Below are 27,343 nucleotides of genomic sequence, written 5' to 3'. Positions count from 1 at the left end.
CATCTATTGGGTTCTTTTTAAAATCTGAATTTTTTATAATTCCATATTTTACCTAAGGATTCCAGTTTTTCTTTTCCTTTATTAGCAGAATATAAACATATTGTATGAAATTATATAAATGTATGAAAATAGCATGTATTTCATTCTGTTATTACGGTGTATAAATGCATGAATTCTGCTATGTGGTCTCTGTCGACTCATAGTGGCACATCTCTTTGGGTTATATGTGATTTTAACTGTGAGCCTCAAGGGTTTGGGTCCGTGGTGATTTCATATACTCTGAGTTATGAAAGCATTACTATGATACATTTTGCAGTCTCTCTCTGCCAGCTGTCTCTGGGGTTCAGCAGTTCAAGTCCAAGTATTTTGTTAAATTCAGGTCAAGGTCAAGGTCCCTTCACTAAGCGGGTCATGTGAATTTGACTAACATCTCATCTATTTAAAAATAATAATTTTGTTTTGAAGCATTTTCATTGGGATAATGATGCTTCTCACTTCCTCACTTCTTTTTATGTGCTGACCTCTGATTTTGTTTGTTTTGGGGAAACTGCCACATTGTTTTTGGAAAAAGGAGAAAAATGACTAATAAGTGAATGAATGAATGAATGAATGAATGCATGAATAACTAATAGTAGAAGAATTCATGACCTCGAAAGGAGCAGCAAGGGGAAGGGTTTGCCTAAAAGAGGGCCAAATGTCATCCCTCTTTGGCACATAGTTTTGAATCTGACCCGAGTTTCAATTCAGATAGTTGTAATTAAATTATTAGTTGACTCCTCTTTTTAGGCTTATTCTCTCGCTTCTGTCTGCCTTGTACTAGACTTTATCAGAAATGTGAGATACCCTCAAGCCTGAATTGTTTTTACAGTTCTTAGTAGTTTTATTCATACTGCCTGCCAAACTAAGTAGATTAAACCAGGCATGGGCAATTGTTACAAGAAGAATGATTTTTTTTTTCTAATAAAGCTTAGTTAAATATCATGTGTTTCATTAGCCCAAGTTAAATTAAGAATAATGATGTTTTACTTAAGCAAAATTAATAGCAAATTATAATCTGAAATATGTGAGATCTGTTATTTCTACTGAAATTCTTTGATACTTATTCCATTACTCTTTTGAATAATCAATCCTCATTAATTCTTTAATAGTCGCTTCAAAAGAATCACTTTCATTTTGGTTTTATCTCCAAAAAGGAGAAAAAAATAGAAGAAAGTTTAATGGTAGAATCATTCATGTCCATTGAAAGTAGGCTTGATTTTCTAAACACAAAGGATGGAAAAAGTTACTCCCTCTGAGTGGGTATGAATCTTAGGGGAAAGAAAGAAAGAGGGAAAGAAGAGGGAGGGAGAGGAAGGAGGGAGGGAGAGAGGGGGAATGAAGGAGAGGTGTAGAGAGGAGATAATTCTTACTGTCCAAGATAAATGAACCTTACAGGTTTTACTGAGATGAACAATATCCAGCTGTGGATTCAGGTCATCAGAAAGTAAGGAAATGCCTCACAATTAGTAGCTTGAATGTAAGTTAGCAGTTTAGTTTTTTCCCCATTAGTCAAAGGCCAAGGTTACAGTGTGGTACTCTGTCCTTTGGATTCTTCGCGGGGCCTGGATCCCCCCAGCGCACATCCCTACTTGCGGTAGACTTTGCTCCTCATCTTCCTTCTCTAAGACGGCAGCATCCGCATTCCGAGCAGCAGGATGCAGGAACAGACCCAGAAGCAGAGGGCAGAAAGCATTCGTAACTGCCATCTCTTGAGGGAACTTCCCAGAAGCTTACCTCATGACACTGGTTTATAACCCAAGACAGGTCTTAGTCACATGTGTGAACCGGGCTCCAAGGAAGGCCGGAACGAGTAGTCTTTAGTCTGCATAACAGGGTGCCTATCGAAAAATGCTATATCATCATGAAAAAACGGAATTCATGAAAACCAGTATTCTCTCCAGGAATGAAAACCGATTTGTGTGGCATTTAGCTCTGTGTCCGTGGCATGGTAGGATATGGGGAACCATAACAATGAGAATGGAGCTGAGCATGTTTTCACTCAATAAAACGGGCCGTGGACCTTGACTTTATCCCTAGGGCTATATTCTGAGCATTTGTTACAGAAATAGAAATCATAATGGAAGCACAGACGTGCACCCATTTACAGGTGGAATCATTCTGTAGCTCTTTACTGAGCCGTCATATACCAAGCATCATGAGAGATGTGAGGGAAGCATCAGCAACCCCTAAAATGCTCTTTCTTTCATATCACTTACATTCTATCAGGAGGAGCAACAATAATGTAATAAGTACACATACAATAATTCAGTGGTGATAATCTTTAAGGAAAAGTAAGACAGAATAGGATACTCAGGAGCAATGGAAGGTGGTATTTCACGTGAGGGTGACCAGGGAAAGCATCACCAATTAAGTGCCTTTGAAGCAGAGGCCCAAATGAATTGAGATGGGTATGATATGGCTCTCTGGCAGGAGAACATTCCAGATGATGGGACCCGCAGTATATCCAAGGAGCCAGGGTGGTGGGAGCAGAGCAAGCCAGGTGAGAGCTGGAGGATGGAGTCCGAGCAGCAATGTGAGGGCAGGTGGTGTTGGCCCTCCCAGCTATTGGGAGCACGTTGGGTCTGATGCTGAGTGTGACAGGACGCCCTGGAAGGTTCTCAGCTGAGGATGTGATCTGGGTGTGTTTAGAATCAGTGTTCTTGCTGCTGTGCAGGGGAGGGGGGTTAGAAATAGGAAGACGGTGAGGTGAGGTTTGGTACCGGAGTAGCAGAGCAGGTGGTAAGTGCTGGAGTATCTCATGAAGACTGATGGAGACAAGTCATGCTGTTGGGTGGATAGGAGCAGTAAGAGAAAGCTGAGTTCTGTGGGGTTTTTATGTTGGTGTTTGTTTTGGTGTTGGGCCTGAGCTATTGACAGGGAGGGAGAATCCCGGGGAAGGAGCAGGTGGGGCGGGCCGTGAATCAAGGGCTCAGTTCTGGGCAGCAAAGACACGCGTGCGCACCTTAGACAGCCAGATGGTGGAGCTTCACGGAGGGAGGGAGCGCGTGCATCCCGGGTTCAGGGAGGAGCTTGGGGTGGAGTCATAATTTGGAAAACCCAGCACATAGGTAATGTTTAAATCCATCCAATGGGATGAACTCACCTAAAAAATGAGTGTAGAAGGAGAAGACTGTGGGCCTTCCGGGGGAATAATACGTCTGAAACTTCAAATCTTCAGCCCTTATTGTTGCTGTGGAGGGGAGGCTTTTTACTCTGCCACATACAATTCCTTCTGCCTTTGCCACATCACAGGACCTTCAAGCAGCCAGAACATCCCAAAGCTCCCGAGTCCTGTTATCAGAGAAAGGCTACTGTGATGTGTAATGGCAATGAATATTTAAATGCCTCTTCTCCTTTTCAGCTTTTGATTTTTTTTTACCAGATTCCCTTTCATTTTGAAGTTCTATCACCTGTCACTTAAACAAAAAAAGAGAGATAAAGGGGTTTTTATTCCTGCATGCTAACTTAGAGTTAAAAGAAAAGTCTTCTTCCCTGAGTTCTTACCCTCGTGGAATACCATGTAATAGGTGTGAACAGAGAGCGTTGATGGGAGAATCTGCATCGTTCTTGGGGGGAGAAGGTGGGGGCAAAGAAGGAGGAGAGGCATGGACGTCATCACATTAAATAGAAGTCCACATAAAGATACCATTATTTACCCACAGAAATGGTTTATAAGTAATACAACTTTCAGACATTTGGGGGGTAATGGATATATATTTCTTTTTTGTGTGGGGTTTTTTTTTTTTTATATATTTCTGCTGGATTTTTCCTGTCTGCAGATGTGCTTCCTCATCCACGTCAGGACCGCCTGTAAGCAAATTGACTGGGGGGAAAAAAACAGAAAGTAGAAAGGACCTTGTCTCAAATCAGCCTTTTCCATATACTGTAACAATACACTTGATTAAAGTGCCAAAGTCAAAAATTATCACTAAAAAGTGTAATTGTTCTCGCCTCATGCCAGGGAAGAGTCAAGTTTGCTTTTCAGTGAGTATAGAAATCAATTATGCTTGTGCGTTTAAAAAAAAAAAAACAGCTTTGCCACTAGAATGTTAATTAAAATTGATCATGTTACACAAACATCTTGGTATGCTTAATGAGCCTGAACATGGTTTTGATAGAACCAGCAGGATAAATGGTTATAATTAAGAGCTTTGGGCCAGCCATTACTCTGCCTCACGGTATCTCTCGTTCCCTGGGATGAGAGGTACCATTACTCTGCCTCACGGTATCTCTCGTTCCCTGGGATGAGAGGTACATCCGTCTGAACATGAGTGCCAGTGTGCCGTGAACGTGAGCCCTGGACAGCCACATGTTTGAGCCACTCTGGGTCTGAATCACAGATTGTGACATAATGTTCTAGATACCAAATCCTATCTTCTACAAATACAGATAATTTTACTTCTTCCTTTTCAATGTGATGCCTTTTATTGCAATTTCTTGCCTAGTTTCTCTGACTAGAAACCACGGTGTAATTTCAATAGAAGTAGCCACAGCACATATCTTGTTCATGATCTTAGGAGGACAACATGCAGTATTTCATCATTAAATGTAATGTAACCTGTGGGTTTTTCATATATGCCTTTATTAGGATACAGGAAACTCTCTTTTAATCTTAGTTTGTTGAGTGTTTTTATAATAAAAGGGTGTCAGATGTTGTCTAATGCTTTTTCTACAGCTATTGTGATGGTCATGTGGGTTTCTTTTCCTTTAATATAGTGTATTATATATTAAGTGATTTTCAGATATTAAACCAACCTTGCATTTCTCAGATAAATCCCCGCTTTGTCATGTTATATGATCCTTTTTTATATGTGACTAGATTTGGTTTCCTAATGGTTTGTCAAGTTCTTGTATCTATATTTATAAGAGACATTGGTCTCAGTTTTGTTTTCTTGTGATATCTCTGTCTGCTGTAGGTATAAGGGTGATGCTGGCCTTATAGAATCAGTTAGGGACTGATTTTCTGGAAGAGTTTGTGAAAAAGTAGTAAAAATTCTTCTTTACACACTTTGTAGAATTCACCAGTAAAGCGATTTAGGTGTGAGATTTTCTTTGCAAGAAATTTTTGGTTTGGGTTTTATTTTAAATACTGATTCAATCTCTTTTATAGCTCTATTCAGATTTTCTATTTCTTCCTGAGTCGTGTCTGGTAGTTTGTGTCATAACTTACATTTTTTAGTATTTAAATTCAATTCAGTTAACACGTAGTCTATTATTAGCTTCAGGGGTAGAATTTAGTGACTCATCAGTTGGATATAACACCCAGTGCTCATTTCATCCAGTGCCTCCTTAATGCTCATCACCCAGTTATCCCTTCCCCCCACCCACCTCCCCTCCAGCAACCCTCAGTTTGTTTCCCACAGTTAAGAGTCTCTTAGGGTTTGCCTCCCTCTCTGTTTTTATCTTATTTTACTTTTTTTTCCCTTCCCCTCTGTTCACCTGTTATTTGTTAAATTCCCCATATGAGTAAAATCATATGGTGTTTGTCTTTCTCTGACTTACTCCACTTAGCATGATACACTCTAGCTCCATCCACGTCATTGCAAATGGCAAGATTTCATTCTTTTGATAGCTGAGTAATATTCCACTGTATATACAGACCATATCTTCTTTATGCATCCATTAGACAATGGACATTTGGGCTCTTTCCATAACTCTCTTACACTGTCGGTGGGAATGCAAACTGGTGCAGCCACTCTGGAACACAGTATGGAGGTTCCTCAAAAAGTTAAAAATAGAACTAGCCTATGACCCAGCAATTGCACTACTAGGTATTTACCCAAAGGACACAAAAATACTGATTCAAAGGGACATATGCACACTGATATTTATAGCAGCGTTATCAACAGCACAAGGGATGCATTTTATTTTTTTAAGATTTTATTTATTTGAGAGAGAGAGAAGAGAGAGAGATCACAAGCAGGGGGAAGGGGCAGAAGGAGAGGGAGAAGCAGAAGCAGACTCCCCACCGAGCAGGGAGCCCAATGTGGGGCTCAATCCCAGGACCCTGAGATCATGACCTGAGCCGAAGGCAGACACTTAACCAACTGAGCCACCCAGGCACCGCCCCCCCCCCAAGGGATGCATTTTAAGTACAAAAGGCAGTTGGTATGGAATTTAAAGAATAGAAAACATGTATCATCTAAACAGCATGAGAAGGCCACCACACATATAGTAATATCAAAGTAGACATGAGGGAAAGAAGTACTAACAGAGACACAGACACTGAATAATAATGAAAGGGGCACATCATCAGAAAGCAGAGAATCATGAAATGTGCATAATGCCTAAATCAGAACTATGAAATATACAAAAGGAAAAAAATTGTTAAAACCAAAGAGTTTGATAAATCATAATTAGACTTTTAATATCCCTTTTACAGGCTTTACTGTATAAATAAGAATATAGCAAATCTGAGCAAGATTATCTACCTTCATGAAACTGACATTCATAGAACACTAACCCAGCTGTAAAATACATGTGATTTTAAACTGCACATGGAACATGGCCCAAATATACACTAGGCCGTAGAAGCATCTTGACAGTTTTGAAAAGAATGAAATAAATTTGAAAAGAAAAATCTTATAGTGTGATGTCTAACCACACCAAAATCAAAATAGAAATGAAGAACAGAATATAGAAAGTATCCCCAAATATTTCAGCATTAGACTGTATGCTTTTGAATGAGTCAAATAAAAAAATGACAAGAGAAGTTAGAAAATATTTTGAATATCAAAATATAACCTACCCAAAGGTGTAGGGTGTACCTTAAAGCACTAATTTAGAGAGAAATTCGTCGCTTTAAAATGCTTATATTAGAAAAGAAGAAACAGTTAAAATTTGTTGTTGAATTTTCAGCTTAAGAGGCCAGAAAAAGATGAGCAAATCAAGTAGAAGGGAATAAATACTAAAGGAGGAAGAAATCCATAAAATAGAAAACAACCAATATAGAAAAGTAATAAAGCAAAAGTTGGTTCTTTCAAAAAGTGTAAAAATTCCTAAACCACTAGCAAGACTGATCAAGAAAGAGAGAGAATCACAGAATCACAGAGCACCCAAATTAATGACATAAGGAATAAAAGGGGATTCACTACCAATCCTACAGACATTAATGGAATAAATATGGAATATGACAAATTACTCAAGACCGAAAACATTTACAATTTACTTAAATGGGAAAATTCCTTGAAAAGCAACCCTCCCAAAACTGACACATAATGGGATAGAAAAATTTAATGGGTGTGTATCTCTTACATTTATTAAATTTGGCTTTTTAAACCTTCTTACAAAGAGAACTCCCTACCGTGGTGATTTCTTTGTGAATTCTGTTGGACATTTTAAGAATAAAATGGAAGATCTGGTCAAATGTTGGCAAATTTCATAATTGTGAGTGGATTAAAATGTCCTACTCATGGAAGTAGGCTCAAAGATTGAGGCCAAAACCAAAGGCCCCCTCTGTGCTAAGTACAGAAGATCTCACAAAAATTAAAAGACAAGAAAGAGGAAAACTAAAGGGTGGAAAACAGCTTTTCAAGGCAACAGCTTACAGGAAAAGAAAGCTGCAGGAATAAAAATTTCTGACAACATTGGATCAAGTGGAAGGCATTCAGCACAAGAAAAAGAAAGACTTGTACAATGGTACAGTCACCAAGAAGACTTAACAATCATAAATCTTCATGCATTCCAGCATCTCTTTGAAACAAAGAGAAGCAATTAGAATGTTCAGATATATTGACAAACCCACAATCCCAGCCGGAAATATTAATATGTTCTTAAATTGACAGACCAAATTGAACCATTAAGTCAACCCACTGGGAATTTGACTAACTCATCCGGCTCTGACAATAGATGTATGCTTTGTTTCCAGGGAAAGGAAATACATAACATTTTTAGAAATCCGTAAGGTATAATAGAAGTAAATCGTGGGGGCGCCTGGGTGGCACAGTCGTTAAGCATCTGCCTTCGGCTCAGGGCGTGATCCCGGCGTTCCGGGATCGAGTCCCACATCGGGCTCCTCTGCTGGGAGCCTGCTTCTTCCTCTCCCACTCCCCTGCTGTGTTCCTTCTCTCGCTGGCTGTCTCTCTGTCACATAAATAAATAAAATCTTTAAAAAAAAAAAAGTAAATCATGTTCATCACACCCTAGAGGAAAAATACATTGTCAAAGTAGAAATAATAGAGACCACAGTCTCTGGTCAAATCTAATGAAATTAGAAATAACGGAGCCATCAAGGAAATTCAAATCAAAACCACACTGAGATACCACCTTACGCCAGTTAGAATGGCAAAAATAGACAAGGCAAGAAACAACAATTGTTGGAGAGGATGTGGAGAAAGGGGATCCCTCCTACATTGTTGGTGGGAATGCAAGTTGGTACAGCCACTCTGGAAAACCGTGTGGAGGTCCCTTAAAAAGTTAAAAATTGAGCTACCCTATGATCCAGCCATTGCACTACTGGGTGTTTACCCCAAAGATACAGACGTAGTGAAGAGAAGGGCCATATGCACCCCAATGTTCATAGCAGCAATGTCCACAATAGCTAAATTGTGGAAGGAGCCGAGATGCCCTGCAACAGATGACTGGATTAAGAAGTTGTGGTCCATATATACAATGGAATATTACTCAGCTATCAGAAAGAACGAGTTCTCAACATTTGCTACAACATGGACAGCACTGGAGGAGATAATGCTAAGTGAAATAAGTCAAGCAGAGAAAGACAACTATCATATGATTTCTCTCATCTATGGAACATAAGAACTAGGATGATCGGTAGGGGGGGGGGGCACGTGTTGCATGGTGCACTGGGTGTTGTACACAACTAATGAATCATCGAGCCTTACATCGAAGGCCGGGGATGTACTGTATGGTGACTAACATAATATAATAAAAAATCATTATTAATAAAAAAAAGAAAAGAAAAAAGAAATAACGGGGGCAGACCAAAAATAATCTCCTTGTGGAATTTATAAATTAGACTTCTGAATAAGTGTTCTATTAAAAGGAAATTGAAATTATGGGCTTTTTAGAGAAGAACGACAATAAGTAACCACAAATCAAAAGCTGTAGGATTTGGCTAAAGCAGTAGTTATAGGAATATTTATGTCCTTAAATGCATTTATTAGAAAATATAAAAGATTGGCAATAAATAACAATCAAGAAAAAAGTAATATAAGTTTGTGTAAAGAAGGAGGAAGCAATTGTTAAAATTTAAATCAGAAACTAGTTATATAGAAAACTATCAGAAAGCATAGACCTATTAAGGTCTATAAACCAAAAGCTCATTCATTCACTGTGAAGATCAATAAACACACACAGCTTCAAAAGTCTGATGTAGAGAGAAAAAGAAAAAGGACATTAGGGTCAAGAAAATGATGCTTCAAAAATGGAGTTAAAATTGAAAGGGAATATTATGTAGAATATTTTACATTTGAAAATCTAAATCTAAATTTTCCGGGAAAATTATCAAAATTGACTCAAGAAATAGAGCCAGTAAACAAGGCAGAAATGTGACATGTCTACTCCTAAAAACGGAATCTGGGTCAGGAATACAATTGAATGGGCATAAATCCTGACCACACCACTTAATAGAGGTATGACCTTAGGCAAGTCTTTCAACTTCTCTGGGCCTCAGTTTCTCCTTGAGGTAATGATAGTAACTACTATCCATGATTATTATGAGGATTAAGTGAATTCATAAAAAATGAATGTCATATAAAGCCTTTAGAATAGTACTCGGCACAGAGCAAATAATCTGTCTTCATATCATCACTATCTTGTGTCATCATGTCATCACCACGATCATCACCCTCATCAGTCACCATCGTCACCACCACCATCCTCATCATTACTGTGATCACCGTCACCATCGTCACCACCACCATCCTCATCATTACTGTGATCACCGTCACCATCTTCACCATCACTACCACCACCGTCGTCATGATCATTGTGACCATCACTATCACTGTCATCAGATGGTTTTACAGTTGATGTTTACCAAACCTTCTAGAAGACATCATTTATGTGTTATTTAAACAGTTTCAGATCTAAGAAAAAGATGTAATGTTTCTGAACTCAACCTAATGAAGCTGACATTACCGCGATAGCAGAAAGAAACCAGGCAGCACAGAATCAAAGAAAGCCCATCAGAGCTCTCCTGTAAAAATGGGTGAGAAAGATGGCAGACACAAATTCAGCAGATGAGTTACTGTGACCCTCTCCAGTCCCAAGAGTGCCAGGGGGCCTCCCTTCCTCTGAAGTGTTGACTGTTTCACACTCCCCTCCCTCCACACTGCCTGGCGAAACAGGAGGCTCTGAGATTATATGCTGGGGAGATGTGAGACTGGTGGCTCCTGGCCAGGGACTGAGGGCTGGGGTGCTGTCTGAAAGAAAGTAGGATATTCTAGGTATTGGAGGTAAGGACATATGGTGCTTACCTCCACTGTACTGTAAGCAGCTCAAAACAGGTATGACGTCTTACTTGTCTATGTCGTTACAGCCTAGCATGGGACTAGGTGTATTTGGTGTATAAACACCCTTCTAGCAGAGGCTTGGTTTTTGCTCATAAAATGTGAACAAATGCCATTATCTGGCTAGGTATTTGAAAGCCCTGGGAATCACTCTAGCAGATAACTCAGTGCCCAGTGCATCACTGAGTCAGGCTCAGGTTTGGGTTTGAAGTCAAGCTTTTGTTGACCTTGCTTGATGTGTAAATCATCTTGTAACAGAGGAGGTATTTGAGAGCGTGAGCTGAGTGGAACCTTCCCGTTGCGATGGCCTCAAGCACTGGTTATCTGCTTCGTTTCCGTCGCCGTGGACTCAGAGCTGCGCATGCGTGTTGGCGAGTTGCATCGGAGCCCTCCGTGCTTCGATATTCTGTGTTGCCACCTGTTCTCTGTGCCAGTTCTTCTGTCTCCTCAGCGTCTCTGGCCAACCTCGTTGGTAGAAGGTTCCATTGCAGTCTGAGACACCACCTGACCTCTCCTGATGTCTCATTTGAATTTCATCTTTGATTATTCATTGTGGTTCAGCTCTTTTAATACCCCTGAACACTTCTATCCTTGGATTAAATGAGGTTTTAAGAGGCTTTACACTGTTTAATAATTTAAAGGATGTCTCTGGGCACCTGAGTGGCTCAGTCGGTTAGGCCTCTGCGTCTTGATTTTGGCTCAGGCCATGATCTCAGGGACGGAAGAAGGAGCCCTGCATTGGGCTCTGTGCTCAGCAGGGAGTCTGCTTGAGATTCTCTCTCTCTCTCTCTCCTGAATAAATAAATCTTTAAAAAACTAAAAATAAAAAATAAAGGATGTCTCAGAGAGGCATACAATTCTTATAAATGCTTTTATCTACGTGCAACCTGTCAGTGATAGAATTGTAACTTAATTTTTCACGTGATCATAGGAAGACGCTTGTGTGTTCATCAGCTTGGGCAAGAAGGTGAGGGCCATGGTCCCTGAAATCTTTGGGGAACCTCGGTAAACATTTAGCTGCATGATTGCTGAAACAAGTTGAATCTGGTTGGATTGGGGCAAGGACTCGGTGTTTCCTAAGTGAGCAGGAGTAAGGATGGGCCAGGAGGTCCTCAAGGGCATCCGATGAGGCTGGCCCTCCGCGGAAGAGGCCAGGCCCAGGCATCAAAGCGCTAGTTGCGTAGGAGAGTCAGAGAAAGATGGTGTTGCTTTCACAAGGACCTGGTGCTTATAGGGCAATTTCGATGAGTCAGCAAGATGATCGGACACAATTGCGGACACGCTTTCTCTGGACCTATTTTTGGTCTTAGCTCCATTTTCATTTCTCAAAAAGTGAGTGAGGAATGAAGTCCTCATTACGTTAAAGTCCTAATTAAGCCCAAAGTATTACTGATGGCTTTCCAGAATAATGGAAACTACCCCCCCACTAACCTGTTCCTTTTTGTTTCCCTGGTAGAACGTCCATTCTGGGGATCTCCTTTGGAGCTGCGTTTCTCTTGCTCGCCTTTATCCTCTTCATCTGCTTTGCCGGGCAGCTTCTGGTAGGTACTTCAAATACGGAACTTCTTTGAACACTGTGCTCATTGAATGAAAACTGATTTCTTGCTTGAAACAGGGGAGCTCGTTGATTTACCGTTTCAGGAGTTTACAGATCCCAGGCCTGCACACTTCATGTCAGTGGCCCAGAGTATCAACTGGGGCAGCTCGTGCACAGCTGAGACCCTGATCTGGAGATTATTTGAAGTGTTGGCCATCACACCATAAAACTATTCATGTTTATTTATTTCTGTCACCACTTTGTATCCTGACTTTTCAGAGTATTTACAGCAGTTAACACTAGTATAATAGAACTTTTTTTTCTGTACAGCGGAATTAAAATTTAAACCAAATATGTCTTTTACATCCACTTTCAAGATATAAAATTTTGGAACATATGAAAATAGCAAGTGTAAAAATATATTTTGTTAGTGCTTTAATTTAAACCAATCACTGCAAGCTGTTATGGTTCAAGTGCTAGTTCAGGATGTAAGAATCAAATCTAAGTGTATTCTTGAGTCCAAAGCAAGTCGCTCCATGAGAGCATCATAAGAAAGCCAACAATGAGATAGAAATCCAAAAAGATAGTGTTTTATCTTGTGTTTCGGAAACGAGAGGCCACTCTGAGCCAGCTTCCAAGCATCGGGTACATTCTAGTCTGATGTATAGAAATCTTTTAGCCAAAAAGTGTTGAGATTTCAGAGTATGTCTCTGCGTCTCAACACTGGACTCTATACCATCTCAGCCGCGTACCTTTGCAAACTGATGGGGGGTTTGTTTGCTAGATCATAGTTTAGATGTTTCAGATTGGATTGGAAACTCTTCCCAAGGTGGCACTATGGTTTCAGATTTCCTGGAATGCACACGTGGCATCTCAAATTTCTTTAAATCCCCTGAAAACTATAGGTTGTAAATATTGTCCCATGGGAATTCTTGTCAAGTTTCTAAAATGCTTAGCTACAAAAAAGTCTGGTTTTCCATGTTCACATTTTCCTGAGGTGGAAAAGCACATGGGCTCCCGTGTCTGTTCTCCTAGCCGCCAGAAGGCTTCTGTGGCCCATCTCTTGGGTTTTCAGAACCAGAACTATCCTTCGTGGTCCCACTGGAAATCCTAGCCTCATTCTGCTTACAGCGGCTTCTATCATTGTGCCTAAATGGCCCCGTTTCTCATTTGCTGTTCCAAGGAATCCAGTCTTCAGGGTGGGGGAACAGAGGGTATTTTTAAGGTTTCAAGCGGACTTTTTCTTTCCACTAAATTGCTATTGAAAATAAACAGAAGGGGCGGGATGGGGGGGCTGGAAAAAGAATCTCAGAGCAACTTTGCTGCTTTTGAGAGAATGCTTTTGCTCTTATGTAATGTCTCTCCTCTCAGCCTGGATATAATCAGCCAACCTCTCATGGCTCCTTGTCTCTCCCGGACCCACCCTCTGGTGCTTTGGGGCCATCAAGATCCCATATCCACAGGCCTGTTTCCTCCTCTTCCCAGGGGCTTCCTAAGACCCTGACACCTACACACCAAATGCTAGGGAGTCCGTAACTCTGTGTTGTCTTAAAGGGAAGATTTCAGTGCTGGGAATGAGCAGGTGCCTGCCGCCTCCTCGAAAGAAGCCTGGATTTTGCCAAAGTGGTCAGGAAGCCTAGGCTTGAGGACATCTATCTTTCTGAACTTGAATTAGTAGGATCGGTGAATGAGTCTCCCCCACCCCCACCAGTGGCCAGCTGTAATCCTGGTAAAATTCAAGAAGGGATTCTTCTCGTTCTCCTAAGAGTTTCTTTGTACTGTAAGGACTTTTTTCTCATCGTCAATATCAAACAAGTTAGGGCGCGGCCGATCTAAAAAGGCTTTCAGTGTGCTTTCTATCCTACCTTCCATATTCAATCAGAAGTGCTGTGTGCCACAGATAATCCCGGTGGTCACGGAGAACTGTCAGGACACCCTAACTGCCCATCCCCTGGCCTCCCAAAACCTACCAATTATAGGGCGTGTTCCTATGATTTGCATTTATTTTTGGATTAAAGGCTGAGTTTCTGAAAGTATATTTAATATCCCAGAAATATTAATATCCTTCCTATCCTTCCATTAACATATGTTAACTTAAATGCCAGAGGCAACATTGATGCTAATATTACTGGTACTAAATTCTCTGGATGAAGTAAAATACTTCAATAAAGGAGGTTGAGAAGAGGTAAGCCTGACAGAGATGTTTCCTCCAAGAGCTTTACCTTAGTCCCCTCGGGACCTGCCTGCCACTGACTGGTCATTACTGTACAGCCAGGTTTGATAGAAAAGTAGAGACCCACTAAAATGGGCAAAAAATAAGAGTGATCATGAAATGCAGGGTTTTTTTTTCCTTTTGCTAGAAAAATCCAACAAAGACTTGTTCAGTCTAAGAAAAAAGTCAGGGAATGTATTTTCATTTCCTGTGATGAGAAGCCCAGAGCACGCCTCTGTCTGCCCCCCGCTCCCACCCTCTCCTGCCCTGGCAGCTCCCCAGCAACTCCCTCCACCCCACTTCACCGTGTGGGTGGGCCCTGCAACTGCTTGCCTTCTAGAAACTTTCTCAGAAACCCACCAGCCCCTGCACTGGGCCCTTCTTCGAGCGCCGTGGGGCTTAGGATCTGTGCCATACAATTTAGCACTTGATTATATAACGACTTATTTGACTCCCCCTCCTTTTTTTTTTTTTTTTTTTTTTGGTTGAGTGTGACTGTTGTTTCCACTGACATGGAGTGGGTTTTCTGAGACAAGAATTGTTTCCCACACTGGCTTTCTGTCCCCCAGGGAGGCCAGCAGAAGGCTGCCCACAGAAATGTGTTTCCTAAGTGTGCACTGAGGAAACACTGCTGGACTCGTGTCATCTCAGGGAGGTTCCAGTGCACTGCATCCGCGTGTCGGCTCCATGCGGCCCCCCCTGCCTCCCCAACACCACCCCTCGGGCACTTAGGGGACCCCGAGTGGCACAGGAATCTTCTCCAGATGCCCTGGCATGGGCACTGGTCCTGCGGGCAGACGGGTGTGTGCAGCACTGGTGAGCTGGTGACCATGGTCGCACCACGATGACATGCCTTCTCACATGCACTACGGTTCCTTGACTCTGATCTGCTTCGACTTGTCTCCTCGGTTGGAAATTATCTCCTGGCCTTCCCCAACCAACTCGGCAGAGCCGCCTTCGTCACCACCCACGTCCCTCGTGCCTGCTGGTCGGGCTTCCCATTTTGTATTATTGTTTGTTATCTTTCCGATGGAAAGAGCACCCGCGAGTTCGCTCTGGCCCTGTTTTGTTCATTGTAGTACTTCAGGCACTTGAGATACAAGATAAATATTTAGGGGCGCCTGGGTGGCACAGCGGTTAAGCATCTGCCTTCGGCTCAGGGCGTGATCCCGGTGTTATGGGATCGAGCCCCACATCAGGCTCCTCTGCTATGAGTCTGCTTCTTCCTCTCCCACTCCCCCTGCTTGTGTTCCCTCTCTCGCTGGCTGTCTCTATCTCTGTCAAATAAATAAATAAAATCTTTAAAAAAAAGAAAAAAAAGAAAAAAGAAAAAAAGATAAATATTTAATGTCAGTAAGCAAGGAATGTTGGGTTACGCCCAAAGGCAGCCTCCTGGCACTGCTGCGCAGAGAACGTCTCGCCTTCCTGCTGCCCCGCATTGACGTCCTCCGAGCGTATGGCTTTGAGTTCAGCCCCAGTCGCCGATCCCTGCTGCTGAGGCCACCGGGCTCCTGGCCTGCCGGCGTCCTGGCCTGTCCCGACCCTCCCTTGTCAGGTGTCTGCAGGCACGGCCGCGTCAGTCCCTTCCTGAGGTTAGCCTTTCAGAATATTGCAGACCTTGAGAGCGGACAGGAAACTCAGAGGTGGCCTCATCCAGCCCCGCATTTTGTGGACGAGAGATGCCCAACTCCGGAGGCGCCATGTTCTTCAGCCAGTAACCACTTCCAATCATTGAGGGAAAAGTTTTCCTCCATGAAAAATAACGTAGGAAGACTTGTAAGCACCTTTCTTGAGGATGGAAATGAAGACTTTGGAGCAGGACCACCAGTATGGTCACTGTAAGACCAGCAGAGGGTTCCCGTTCTTGGGTCCGAAGCTTCGGAATCTGTGCAAATGGCCTGTGACGGGCAGGATCCCCATGAATAGCTCTGTGTCCAATCTCATCGCAGTTTCCCAACAATAAGTATTATGTTATATTAAAAATGACGACTTGCTCTGCGAGGCATTTTATGTATTTTGGCTCATCTATCCTCATGAGAGCCCTTGGAGGGAATGCCTGTCCTACGGTTAGGAAAACAGATGCTCACAAGTGCTATACAGCCTGTCCTGTAGTGTATGGCAGAGAGGTCTTAGAACCAGAGCTGCAATCAGTCCTTAGAACCCTTATAAGTAATTAGAAGGGGCCAGACTGTGTGTGGAGACAGTCACCAGCAGGTGAGCGCTCAGCACGAGGCAGGGACGTCCCGATCATGGTCGTGGGCACACATGGCCGCTAAGCACCCACTGGTCCAAATCACGTGGGAAGGTCAAGACCACCTCGTAGAGAACCTCATTCCTATTTCCCTCTGGTCTAGTTTCCCGATCTACATTATTCAGCTGTTGGCCCAGTTTATTTAAAACTGGATTCTGGGGAAAGTACAGCTCCATCTTAAAAGACATTTGGTAAGATTTGGGGGGGGGTTAATTTACAAGTGAATGTAGACTCTAAAATATTCTAGTAAGAAAGTGCCTTTCATAATAATACTTTGCAAGATGTTTTCACATATAGGAGAGTCCTTCAAATATGAAAATCTATAATTTGACATGATAACCAAAACAATCCCGTTTATTTAAGTAGGAACTAAAATGTAGAATAAGAGATTCAAGTTTACATTTTCTTTTTTTTTTATGTTTTTTTTATTATATTATGTTAGTCACCGTACAGTACATCCCTGGTTTCTGATGTAAAGTTTGATGATTCATTAGTTGCGTATAACACCCAGTGCACCATGCAATACGTGCCCTCCTTACAATTTCATTACAGTCAGCAATGAAAGTAATAATGCTTGTCGTCATAATATTAGTAATAATAGGTACGCGATTACCGCCAGATTTAACACTGAACTGCCTGAGTGGACTTACGGCCCTGTAACAAATACAAGAGAGTGACGACTCGAACCAAAAATACCACCAAGAAATCACCCCCCAAAGCCTCTTTTGGAACAGGGACAGTAAATGAAAATGCTAGCACGCGTCAAAAGAAATTTTTCTCTCAATGTGGTTGCCTCGTGCTTTTTGTAACAGCGATTTGTGAGGCCCGCCCACCGACCCTGTTCTGGGCAGAGATGAAAGCACAAACATCAAGTCTGTCCTGTGGCAGGAAAGTAGGTCAGACACTGGCTGATAGAAAAGCTTTCTATCCCACAGGAGTGTTTTTCCCTTGAAGTCTATTTTCTCCAACATCAGTATAATTCTGCCAGCTTGCTTTCGTACTTGCCCACTGTCCTTTCCTTCCTTCTTTGTATTCAGCTTTTTCTTGTCAGTATGTGGGTTTTAGGTGTGTCTCTGGTAAACAACATCCAGTTACATGTTATCTCCTCTGATCTAACAGTCTCTCTCTTTTACATGACAAGTATAACACATTTACGTGTATTATAATTACTACTACAGTCTTATTTTGCGTTTTCTTTAATCCATCATGTATCTTTTTTGCTTCTGCTTATGTTTCCTCCTCTCCTGTATTCTCTTGGATCTGTGGAATTTATTTATTCCCCTTTATTCCCTCCAGTGACTTGGAAGTTTTATACGCTAGTATTTTCTTTTTACTGATTAACTTAAAATGTGTAATGTACACACGACTAATGGAGCTCAGTAATATCGCCATATTTTATTTTTTAAAAAGATTTTATTTATTTATTTGACAGAGAGACAGCCAGCGAGAAAGGGAACACAAGCAGGGGGAGTGGGAGAGGAAGAAGCAGGCTCCCAGTGGAGGAGCCGGATGTGGGGCTTGATCCCAGGACTCTGGGATCACGCCCGAGAGCCGAAGGCAGATGCTTAATGACTGAGCCACCCAGGCGCCCCAGTAATATCTCCATCTTGTTGTTGAAGAATACCGTACTTTAAATCTAATCATCTTGTTCCATTTTCCATTCCATTCTCAAATATGGAAGACGGAATAAGATGATCAGATTCTTGAAATTAGAAACTCAGTAGTTATGCGGAAGTACGTAAGACGAGAGCTGAGTAGATAAGCTCTAAAACAGCACAGAAAGATAAAGAGTGTTGGTTAAATTTTTCTGAATTTAAACTGCTTGTGTTATTCACTGTTGTCACCATTCTGGCCATATGTCAGTTCCTCACCATTCTTGTATGTCAGTTCCTTCCTCCAGGACTCAGGCTCCATATTCCCAAAGGATTGTTCCTTTTCTAACCCTTTCAGTGAGATCCTGCCCATAATGTACTCAGCTTTTGTATTTAAAAAAAGGGTCTGTTTTTTCTTCATAATCATTTGTGATAATTTTTCTAATATGGTGAAAACATGAGTCCGTATTTTCCAAGGCGAAATCTATAGTCTAACTGCTGTTTCTTGGTGGATAATATGTCTTCTCTCTCGTTGTTTTATAGATTTGCTCTTTGTCAGTCGTGGGCCTCAGATTCCTTGTGTTGAGTTACAAGTTTACTTTCATTTTCCTGTGTGGGAGTCAGGATGTCACATCAGCCACGGAGCTCGTGTTTTGCTCCACGCCTGCAAAGCTGCTGCTCCATAGCTCCTTGTATTTTGCTTCTTTCCTCGTCCTTCTGTTCTCTTGTTCTCAAACTTTCATTACAAGTGTATGGTCTCTTTTCATTGTACCTTCTGTGCCTTGCGATTCCTTTCATGGTTTTCCATCCCTGTCCTTCTGTGCTGTTCTATGGGCTGTTTGCTCAGAGCTAGCCTACTCACGTCAGTACAACTACTGAGTTTTTCAGTATCCACATTTTCATCTCTTGAGCATCTTTGTGGATCGTTTTTAAAATGCATCTGTTATTTTCTCTTAAGGGCTCATTCATTATGTACTCTAATCCACCTTCGATTATTTTAATCTTATTTTGCAGGCTGTTTCAGATTGATACGATACCTGAAGATCCTGTGGTGCTAATTCTACTTTCTGTTGTGTCTGTTGATGCTTCCTCTCACTGTCCATAGTCCTGCGTAGTTCACAGTTTCTTTTTTATTTGGGGGTCATGTTCGGTGGGAATTATCCTCCAACAACGAGCAAGAACTCCAAGGACTTTCTCTGGTCTTTGACCCAGTTAATAATCCCTTAACTTGAGGTTCCTATTATGAAGCATAGAACATAATTTCAAACTCATCACCCATATTTAGAGTTAGAATGTATCATTAGAAGTTTATTGATAGTTCCCTGAGCTAGTGCATGGAGTTTTTCTAGATTTTACATGAAGGGAAAAGTCTTCTGAGACTTCTGGGATTTTTTTGTTTGTTCTTTTTGTTTTTTTGAAGTATAATTAAGATACAGTGTTGTATTAGTTTTAGGTATACTATATAATGATTCAACAATTCTGTACATTACTCAGTACTCATATGATCCAGAAATTCCACTATTGAGTATTTACCCAAAGTAAATGAAAACATTAATTTGAAAAGATGTATGCACCCCTGAGACTTCTGGTTTTATTCAGGGATCTTGGTCCCAGCTGCCCACCCTTTGCAAGCCCAGGGCAACATCTTCTTTCCTCCCATGGGCATCAAAATCCCACCCCTTAGGTGTTACAGCTCATGCCCAGTTCCAGAACACTCCTAGGCCAACCCCACAGCCTCACTCCCTCTAGCAGTGGTCTCCTTCTTTGTTTCTGACTGCTGGAAATTTCTCTTTGAAGACTAAGTGGCTGATAGACATTAAGATAAGATTATTAAGATAAAGATAAGATAAAGAACATACTGAGCAAACCTCTGTTGAGTCCCTGTGCTTTGCTCAACCCTGTGCTGCTTTGGGAATACAAAGATGGGTGTGATGTGGTCACCAGCTCTCCGTGTGGCCAGAGACAAGCACATCATCAAAGTAATACAATGTGGACAGGCTGTGAGTGCCACACAGTGGATGGACGGCTGAGGAATGTGGTTCACTCAGGGCTTATGAAAGAAACATTGTTGATTTTGTAAAATATGATTATTGAAATAAAGAAGGCTTTCTGGAGGAAATTCAGGTACAGTTAAAGAACCAAAGTACACATGGCAGTCTCTGTGGCACCAAATGTTACCAGTACTTACTGCGGCAGCTCGTTGTGGCCATTCAGGAAGACAGTCCTTGGGGAATTAAACTGCCAAAGGGGGTGTTCCTTTAGGCAGATACACAAAAATGCATGTTTCTATGGTAAACCACCATTTTTTCAGGCAAGGTTTTAAGATGAGTTTTGTTTTTCTAGTAATGCAAATTTGCTACTTCCCATTGTATGTGTAGCTTTTCCAAATGTTTTTCATTTTATTAAACTTCACTGAATAGCAACATCTACTTCTTTTCAGGTAACTGATTTTATTTTTTAAAAGAACACTGGGGCTCCTGGCTGGAGTCAGTTGTTAAGTGTCCAACTGTTTTGATTTCGGCTCAGGTCATGTTCTTGGGGTTGTGAGATGAAGCCCCGAGTTGGGCTTCATACTGTGCATGGAACCTGCTTAAGAGTCTCTCTCTCTCTCCGCCTCTGCCCCTCCCCCCACTTGCGTGCTTGCTCTCTCTCTCAAAACAAAAATAAAAAATAAATAAATAAAAGGACACTAATGAAATTGCTAATGCAATCTGCTGCTATAATTATTACGTTTAATTAGGAGGAATTTTAGAGTGAGAGATTAGCCATTGTTTCCAGTGCAAGAGGTTCAAAGTGGGGGATAGGGGAGGGAGGGAGGGAAGGAAGGAAGGAAGGAAGGAAGGAAGGAAGGAAGGAAGGAAGGAAGGGGAAATATTTTTTCCTTTTTTTTCAATCCAAACAACAGTATATGAATATTTTATTTTTCTGAGGAGAATCTTCTGCCTGTACTGAATGAAGACCCTTGCTGGCAAACTGCACTGGTCATTGTCCCCAGCACTAAGGCCACCACAGCGTTTCCATATAAATTTGTATCCTTTCTCCTTTGACATCTGCCACTGCAGTTAGTACCAGTTCCACACCTGTCAGTGGATGGTGTGGCATTAACAGCCAAGTGCATTTCTGGAAGGCCCGCAGCGAGCTCACTGTGAGTAGGAGGCCATCGTGCGTACAGTGAGAGCCACTGACGGTCAAGAAAGGAGGACAAGATTGGACTGAAATGATGCCAGTCGCTAAACCAGAGGTCACATAGAGGAACAAACCTGGGCTCTCATCTTCGTCTGAAGAGCACCTTCTGAATAAGTGCCCAAATATTCTGTGAGATGGTATCATTTATAGTGTTTCATTAGGATGCTGCAAATTTTGATAAGAGACTTTACTCGAATACTTAACCCAAATGGAATAAACTGAGCTAAATTATCACATCGGATCCAAGCAGTGCTTTTTACTCAGAGTGGCAGTGGAATCAGTGGTCCCCTTTTCCTTAATCAGATCCTTCTGCTTCGAGACCGACGTCTCTTCTCTCTTCTGCTCCCGTGAACATCTTCACCCTCCCTCCTCCTCTTCCCCTCTCTGCATTGTGGCTCAGGGCGCATGTCCCTGTCACCTGCTCTTCCCTTGTCCTTGTCTCGCCAGCTGTGCTTACTGAGTCTCATGTTTGGGACAGTTCTCTTTATTTGGCCTCTACTTGGTGACAGGAATGAAGAGAGAAGGCCAGCTGCCCGGAGGAAACACCGTAGTGAAAAGGAGGGGAAATTAGGTTTTTTTGTTCATATCGGTCTGAAGAAAAGAGATTTTTAGTCCCTAAAATGTCTCTGAGAAGTATTGCATTTTCTTCATAAATATAACAAGAGCTAAGAGCGAAGGTGTCTAAGTCCCACCCCAGCAACTGACGTAGCTCATTTAATCTCTTAGAAGACCAAGGAGCCAGGTATTATTACCCCATTTTAGAGATGAGGAAGCTGAGACCACGGAGGATAGTTAACCTGTAGAAAGTCTCTCAGCTGTGGGGGTTTGATCCTGGGCCCCTGGGCGGGTTCTTACTGTCCTTATCACCTCTCATCCTGTGTTGTAGGATCTCATGTGGGGGCGCCTGGGTGGCTCTTGATTTCGGCTCAGGTCATGATCTCAGGGTTCTGGGATCGAGTCCCATGTCGGACTCCACGCTCAGCATGGAGTCTGCTTGAGCTTCTCTCTCTCCCTCTCCCTCTGCTCCTCCCCCCACTTGAGCGCACGCTCTCTCTCTCTCAATAGATAAATAAAATATTTAACAGAAAAAGAATCTCATTTATTCGCTGTATCAGTGTTTGACATACTGCAGTGCTTCCATTTTTAAGACTAAAGCTGACATGTTTTTAAGAATCAAGCAGAAGGACAATGTGAAAGAGGGAGAGAAATAAAGGCGATCTTTGTTCATGGGAGGATTTGCTGTTTGGGTTTTATGGGTGTCACACCAGTTTTACTGTCATATTAGCTTCGTACAAGTCAAGAAGGTACAGGATGTTGGCCTTCTCTTAAAATTTTTGAAATCAACCTTTTTTTGGTGTTTTCAGGACACATAGCCATAGGGCCTCAGCCCCTTTCGCATGACGGTGAAAATGGAGATCCCTAGAGAAGTCTTACGTACCCGCTTGCCCTGTCAGGTGACCTCTGTGAATATGTGCGATAGCACCTGGCACAGGCCAGGTGTCACCCACCCCTCAGAACTCTCTCTGCCTCTGTTCCCCTCCCACCTGGACAAAGGTCCACATCACGGTGGCCCGTCCCCGGAACAGTGGCCTTCAGGATGAAGTGAGATGGTCCCCTGAAATCCCATAGAGCAGAGTCTGGTCCACAGAAAATGCTGAGGGAACATTGCCATCCTGTAAATACCTCAGTCCCTTCTCGTATCCAAAGAGCTTCTCCAGCACCCATGCCCACTGCCACATGACTCTCCAGAGCCACAGTCAGAAGCCACACGGTGTCCCTCCACAGATGAATGGGTAAATCAAATGTGTCAGTACATCGAACGGGATATTATTCAACCTTATCAAAAGAAGGAAATCTCATCCCATGTGACACCATGGAGGAACCTGGAGATGATGCTGAGTGAAGTAGGCCCGTCACAAAAACACCAGTACCGCGTGACTCCATGTTTATGAGATACCCAGAGAGTCAAACTCCTAGAGACAGAAAGTAAGATGGTGGTGGCCGGAGGCGAGGGGAAGGGGAGAGGGGAGTTCTTTAATGGGTCTAGACTTTCAGTTGTGCGAGGTGAAAAGTCGTAGACGTATGCTCTTCAACAATGTGAATATGGTTAACACTACCGAACTACGCGCTTAAAAATGAAGATGGAGGGGCACCTGGTGGCTCCATTGGTTAAGCGTCTGCCTTCGGCTCAGGTCATGATCCGGGGTCCTGGGATTGAGTCCTGTGTTGGGCTCCCTGCTCAGCGGAGAGTCTGCTTCTCCCTCTCCCTCTGTTCCTCCCCCTGCTTGTGCTCTCTCTCTCTAATGAATAAATTTAAAATATTTGGAAAAAAATGAAGAGGGAGAATGTTCTGTTATGTGTTTTTTAACACAATTAAAAATTTGGAAAAGAGCCTCTCCAAGAGGAAAGCGGCCCCCGCAGGGCGGAATGAGGTAAAGCCATCAGAGAGCAATGGCTGTTGTCTTTGGAGATAAGGCCGTCCATCTGCTTTGTGGTCCAGTTGTATTCTTCCAAAGAGCTACCTGCCCAGCTGTTTTCCGCCTGGATCGGCTGAATGAGGATGATTGCTTTATCATCGCTGTGATCTGAGACCCAACACATCCCCCAGCATGGTTTAATTAACTGACAAGTTTTTCCTTTACCAGAGATTTTTTTTAAAAAGTAATTTCAGGTCTATTTAAAAGAACATAAAGTACGTTCTACATTTATCATAGAAATTTAACTAATTTGTCCTTTATTTGTAACATGATGCCGACATCACTTTAATAAGGTTCGTGACCTAGTCTGGGTCTCCGGGGGGGAGCAGAGCCTGCTCGTTTGCTCTGTGAAGCACACTGATGCCTCCGGTGGTTTTAAACATCACGGAGAGGCTCGAGAGAATACCTAAACCAGCAGTGTATTTCCCTTTCTGTCTCCTCCCAGCAATGCAGCAAGAAGGCCTCCGCCTCTCTCCTGTGGCTGTTGAAGTCGTCGGGCATCATCGCGGACCGGCCCTGGCCTCGTGTCTCCCTCACTGTCCTCACCACGGCCATCATTCTGACCATGGCCGTGTTCAACATGGTGAGTCAGGGCTCCCGCCAGGCACGGCCTTCTTGGCTTCAGTGCCTGACTCCGTGGGCTTTTCCAACCTTGACTGCAGCTGTGCGGTCAATTCAGTGCAACCTCCGGCTGCTGCCCCAGCAGCTTCCCACCTCCCTTCCTGCTACTGAGATGACATTGAATGTCAGCAGGATGATCACCAAAGATCGCAGAACCATCTAGATACAGACAGTGCACTGGGAGAGGCGTCCTGCTCTGGAGTCTGAAAGGCCCGAGCTCAAATGTTAGCTCCCCACTTTTCCAGCCATGCGATTTTCGAGGATGTTCATTAAACCTCCACAGGCCCCATTCCACTTCCGGAAATTGAGCCCTGGTGCTTCTCCGCGAGGGCAGAGGAGCTGGTGTTCCTACTGACGTGGGGCCGGGAGCAAATGGTCAAGAAAGAATTCTTGAGACATTTTTGGTGCAAAAGGGTGCCTTTATTATAGCACAGGGACAGGACCCATGGGCAGAAAGAGCTGCACTGGGCCTGTGAGGAGTGACTGATTCTAGACTTTTTAGTTAGTGGGGCTTAGGGATAGCATAAATCCTAAGAAATTTGGAACCAAGGCTTCCAGACGTTGAGGGGCTAGCTGCTGCTGAGACAAGGTCATCTACTACTGTCTAAAAAACCTGAGTCTTGAGACCCTTCGGATGTAGATCCGTGGGCCATATGCTTGGGCAGCAATTGCTAACAAAGATCTGGGGGGGTGTTTACGATTACCAGAGGGAAGTTACACTAACCAGAGCAAAGCTATCGTGGTAAAACATGGAAGGAATTCCTGGAGGGAGCTGTAGGAGTGTTATAGTCTGTGTGCCTCCGAATCCTGCCTGGAGACGCCGAGCCCTGGCCAAGTCTGGTCTGTGCTTCTCTCACTCCCCTTGCTACCACGCTTAGGACAGAACCAGGTGGTTTGTGAATATTGAACCAGTGGGTCTCTCTTACTAGATGCATGTTACCACTACGGCTGCATCCTTTAAAATAGACACATAGCTGATCCCTGCACCGTGCAATGCCTCCTTATTATTCTGACATTATCACCATCAGCCATAAGGCATGAAGATATTGCGTATTTGGGGTGTTTTACTGGTCATTGGAACTACAGAGTAGCATGTACAGTCCTTGCCTTCCAGCAGCAGAAAATCAAGTTGAGGAGGTAGACCCAAATATGAAATAATAAAGACGTAGTTTTTGCCAATTAGCTTGCATTTGGCATAGATGTGTTGAGCGTAGATATGTGCCTGGTGCATTGCTAGATGCTTGGAACCCAAAGCCTGTTCCTGCTTCCGGGAGTTCACGGTCAAGTCCAACAGACTGGCAGCTGGGTAAACCCACTGTGGGTCTGGGAGCCAGTGACAGCGACATGTGGAGAGGTGGCAAGGAAGGAGGGCAGGGCCGGCTGCTCTGGATTCTAGAGGGTGGGTAGGAGGAGTTCAGCAGAGGGGGAGCAGGGGTGAGGAAGAGGGGAGACATGCGACATCTGGGAGGCGACTGAGAGCAGACCTCTGTATTAAGAAGCAGTGACGGGGCTAGGCTGAAGGGGACCTCGGATGTTTTCTTGGCCCCCGTCCTGCCATTACTCCGTAGAGCGCGCTGTTCCTTCTGATACACGTGGGGGTTCCCGTGAAGCTGACGCCAACAGGAACCTAGAGCCGGGATGGCCTCTGCATCTGCTTCACTCTGCCTCAACGTCCGTCTCAAGGAGTTAAGGAGTCCTGGAAAGGGGGGTGCCCTTGGCCTGATGAAACCAAGATTTATCACCTACTTTTTTAAAGACAGAACCTACGTGGGAAACACATCTGATTGCATTTCATAGAGGCTATTTAGTGTGACTGATGGCCGGTCACTGTCTGTAATGGTTGAGGACCTGAGCATTTAGGAGCAGATTTTTTTAATATATTAACTGTGTTTCCTTTGGAGAAAAAATACATCCTCAGGACCAGAAATACATCTCCCAGCCTTGTTTTCCTTTCTCACAAAGAAAGGCATTTGTTGCCAGCCAAGGTAGAAAAGTCTGTGGGACACACATCAGCAGGATGATGGATGACCCCCGAGAGAGAAAGGCAAGAAGGCTTCGCTCCACGTCCTGAGCCGTGTCCTGCAGCAGACGCTGCGGGCCGCGAGGAAGCCCGGTGACTTTCTTCTGTCCATCATTTGTACCGGTACCTGGTGCCGTGAAATTAGTGAGTCTGTTCCATGCAGATGCTCCTTTCGTATTCAGGATCTCAAAAAAAATCATACAACGGTACGAAAGCCGACATTAGGTAGAGAAAGGAAATCATTTTCCCTGGTCATAAAGCTTTCTTCTGATTTCTTATGAATCACAGAAGGGGAAGCGCCTGTTCACCAAGGTATGATCCTTGTCCACATCAGAAGGTTGACAGAGGAAGGCCCTCCAGCTACTCGGAGCCCTGTCCCCTGAGTTACGATTGCAAGAGACAGACACAGCGTCCCGTGTTGTGGGCCACACTGATGCAGCATTCTGAGGCTGAGCACGAGTGGGTGCTGTGCTGGGAAAGGGGGTCCCCAGGGTCACACTTGGCCAAGAAGACCCCTTCTGCTGGGACACGGGTGCCCTCCGGTCTTCCAGGGCACCGTTAAATGCTCCCGGCGTGATTTCTGTGCCTTTTTTCCTAACCCTGCTTCAGACCCCCGTCCTGGAGAGGCTTCTGTTTAATTCAGTCTCGCTTTTTAAATTTGTTCAGGGCCTCCCTTGGGAGCATAATTTCTAGACTGACTGACCCTGCCCCCAAGTTGTGGTTTTGCTCGTTAGCCCAGTGAGGCTGATCCAGACTTCGGTCTCACGTTTTAAAAGAAGAGCAGCTCTTTTGTGCGTGTGCTGGGGAGAGCTTCCTGCTTTGCTCAAGTCACTGGGAAGAAAATTTAATTTTCTGTCCAAAAAATGTTTCCTTTGAAAGTCATTGCCTCACTCAGCCCTCTTGCAAAGCTCTTGTGATTTTTAAGTGTTCTTTTTGGGA

General features: G+C 43.3%; 1 protein-coding gene across 1 annotated transcript in view; it reads left to right on the top strand.

The window, feature by feature from the left end:
* ADCY2 (adenylate cyclase 2) overlaps nucleotides 1-27,343 on the top strand; it is a 387,226-nt gene that overhangs the window by 303,356 nt on the left and 56,527 nt on the right. The window contains exons 15-16 of the mRNA XM_040630559.1: nucleotides 11,965-12,049; nucleotides 24,209-24,346. Of these exons, the coding sequence (XP_040486493.1) occupies nucleotides 11,965-12,049; nucleotides 24,209-24,346 (223 nt within the window). The remainder of the gene's footprint in view (nucleotides 1-11,964; nucleotides 12,050-24,208; nucleotides 24,347-27,343) is intronic.

The sequence above is a fragment of the Ursus maritimus genome, unplaced genomic scaffold, assembly GCF_017311325.1.
Source record: "Ursus maritimus isolate PB19 unplaced genomic scaffold, ASM1731132v1 scaffold_15, whole genome shotgun sequence".
Taxonomy (NCBI): Eukaryota; Metazoa; Chordata; class Mammalia; order Carnivora; family Ursidae; genus Ursus; species Ursus maritimus.
This window is presented reverse-complemented; position numbering and strand designations above follow the sequence as displayed.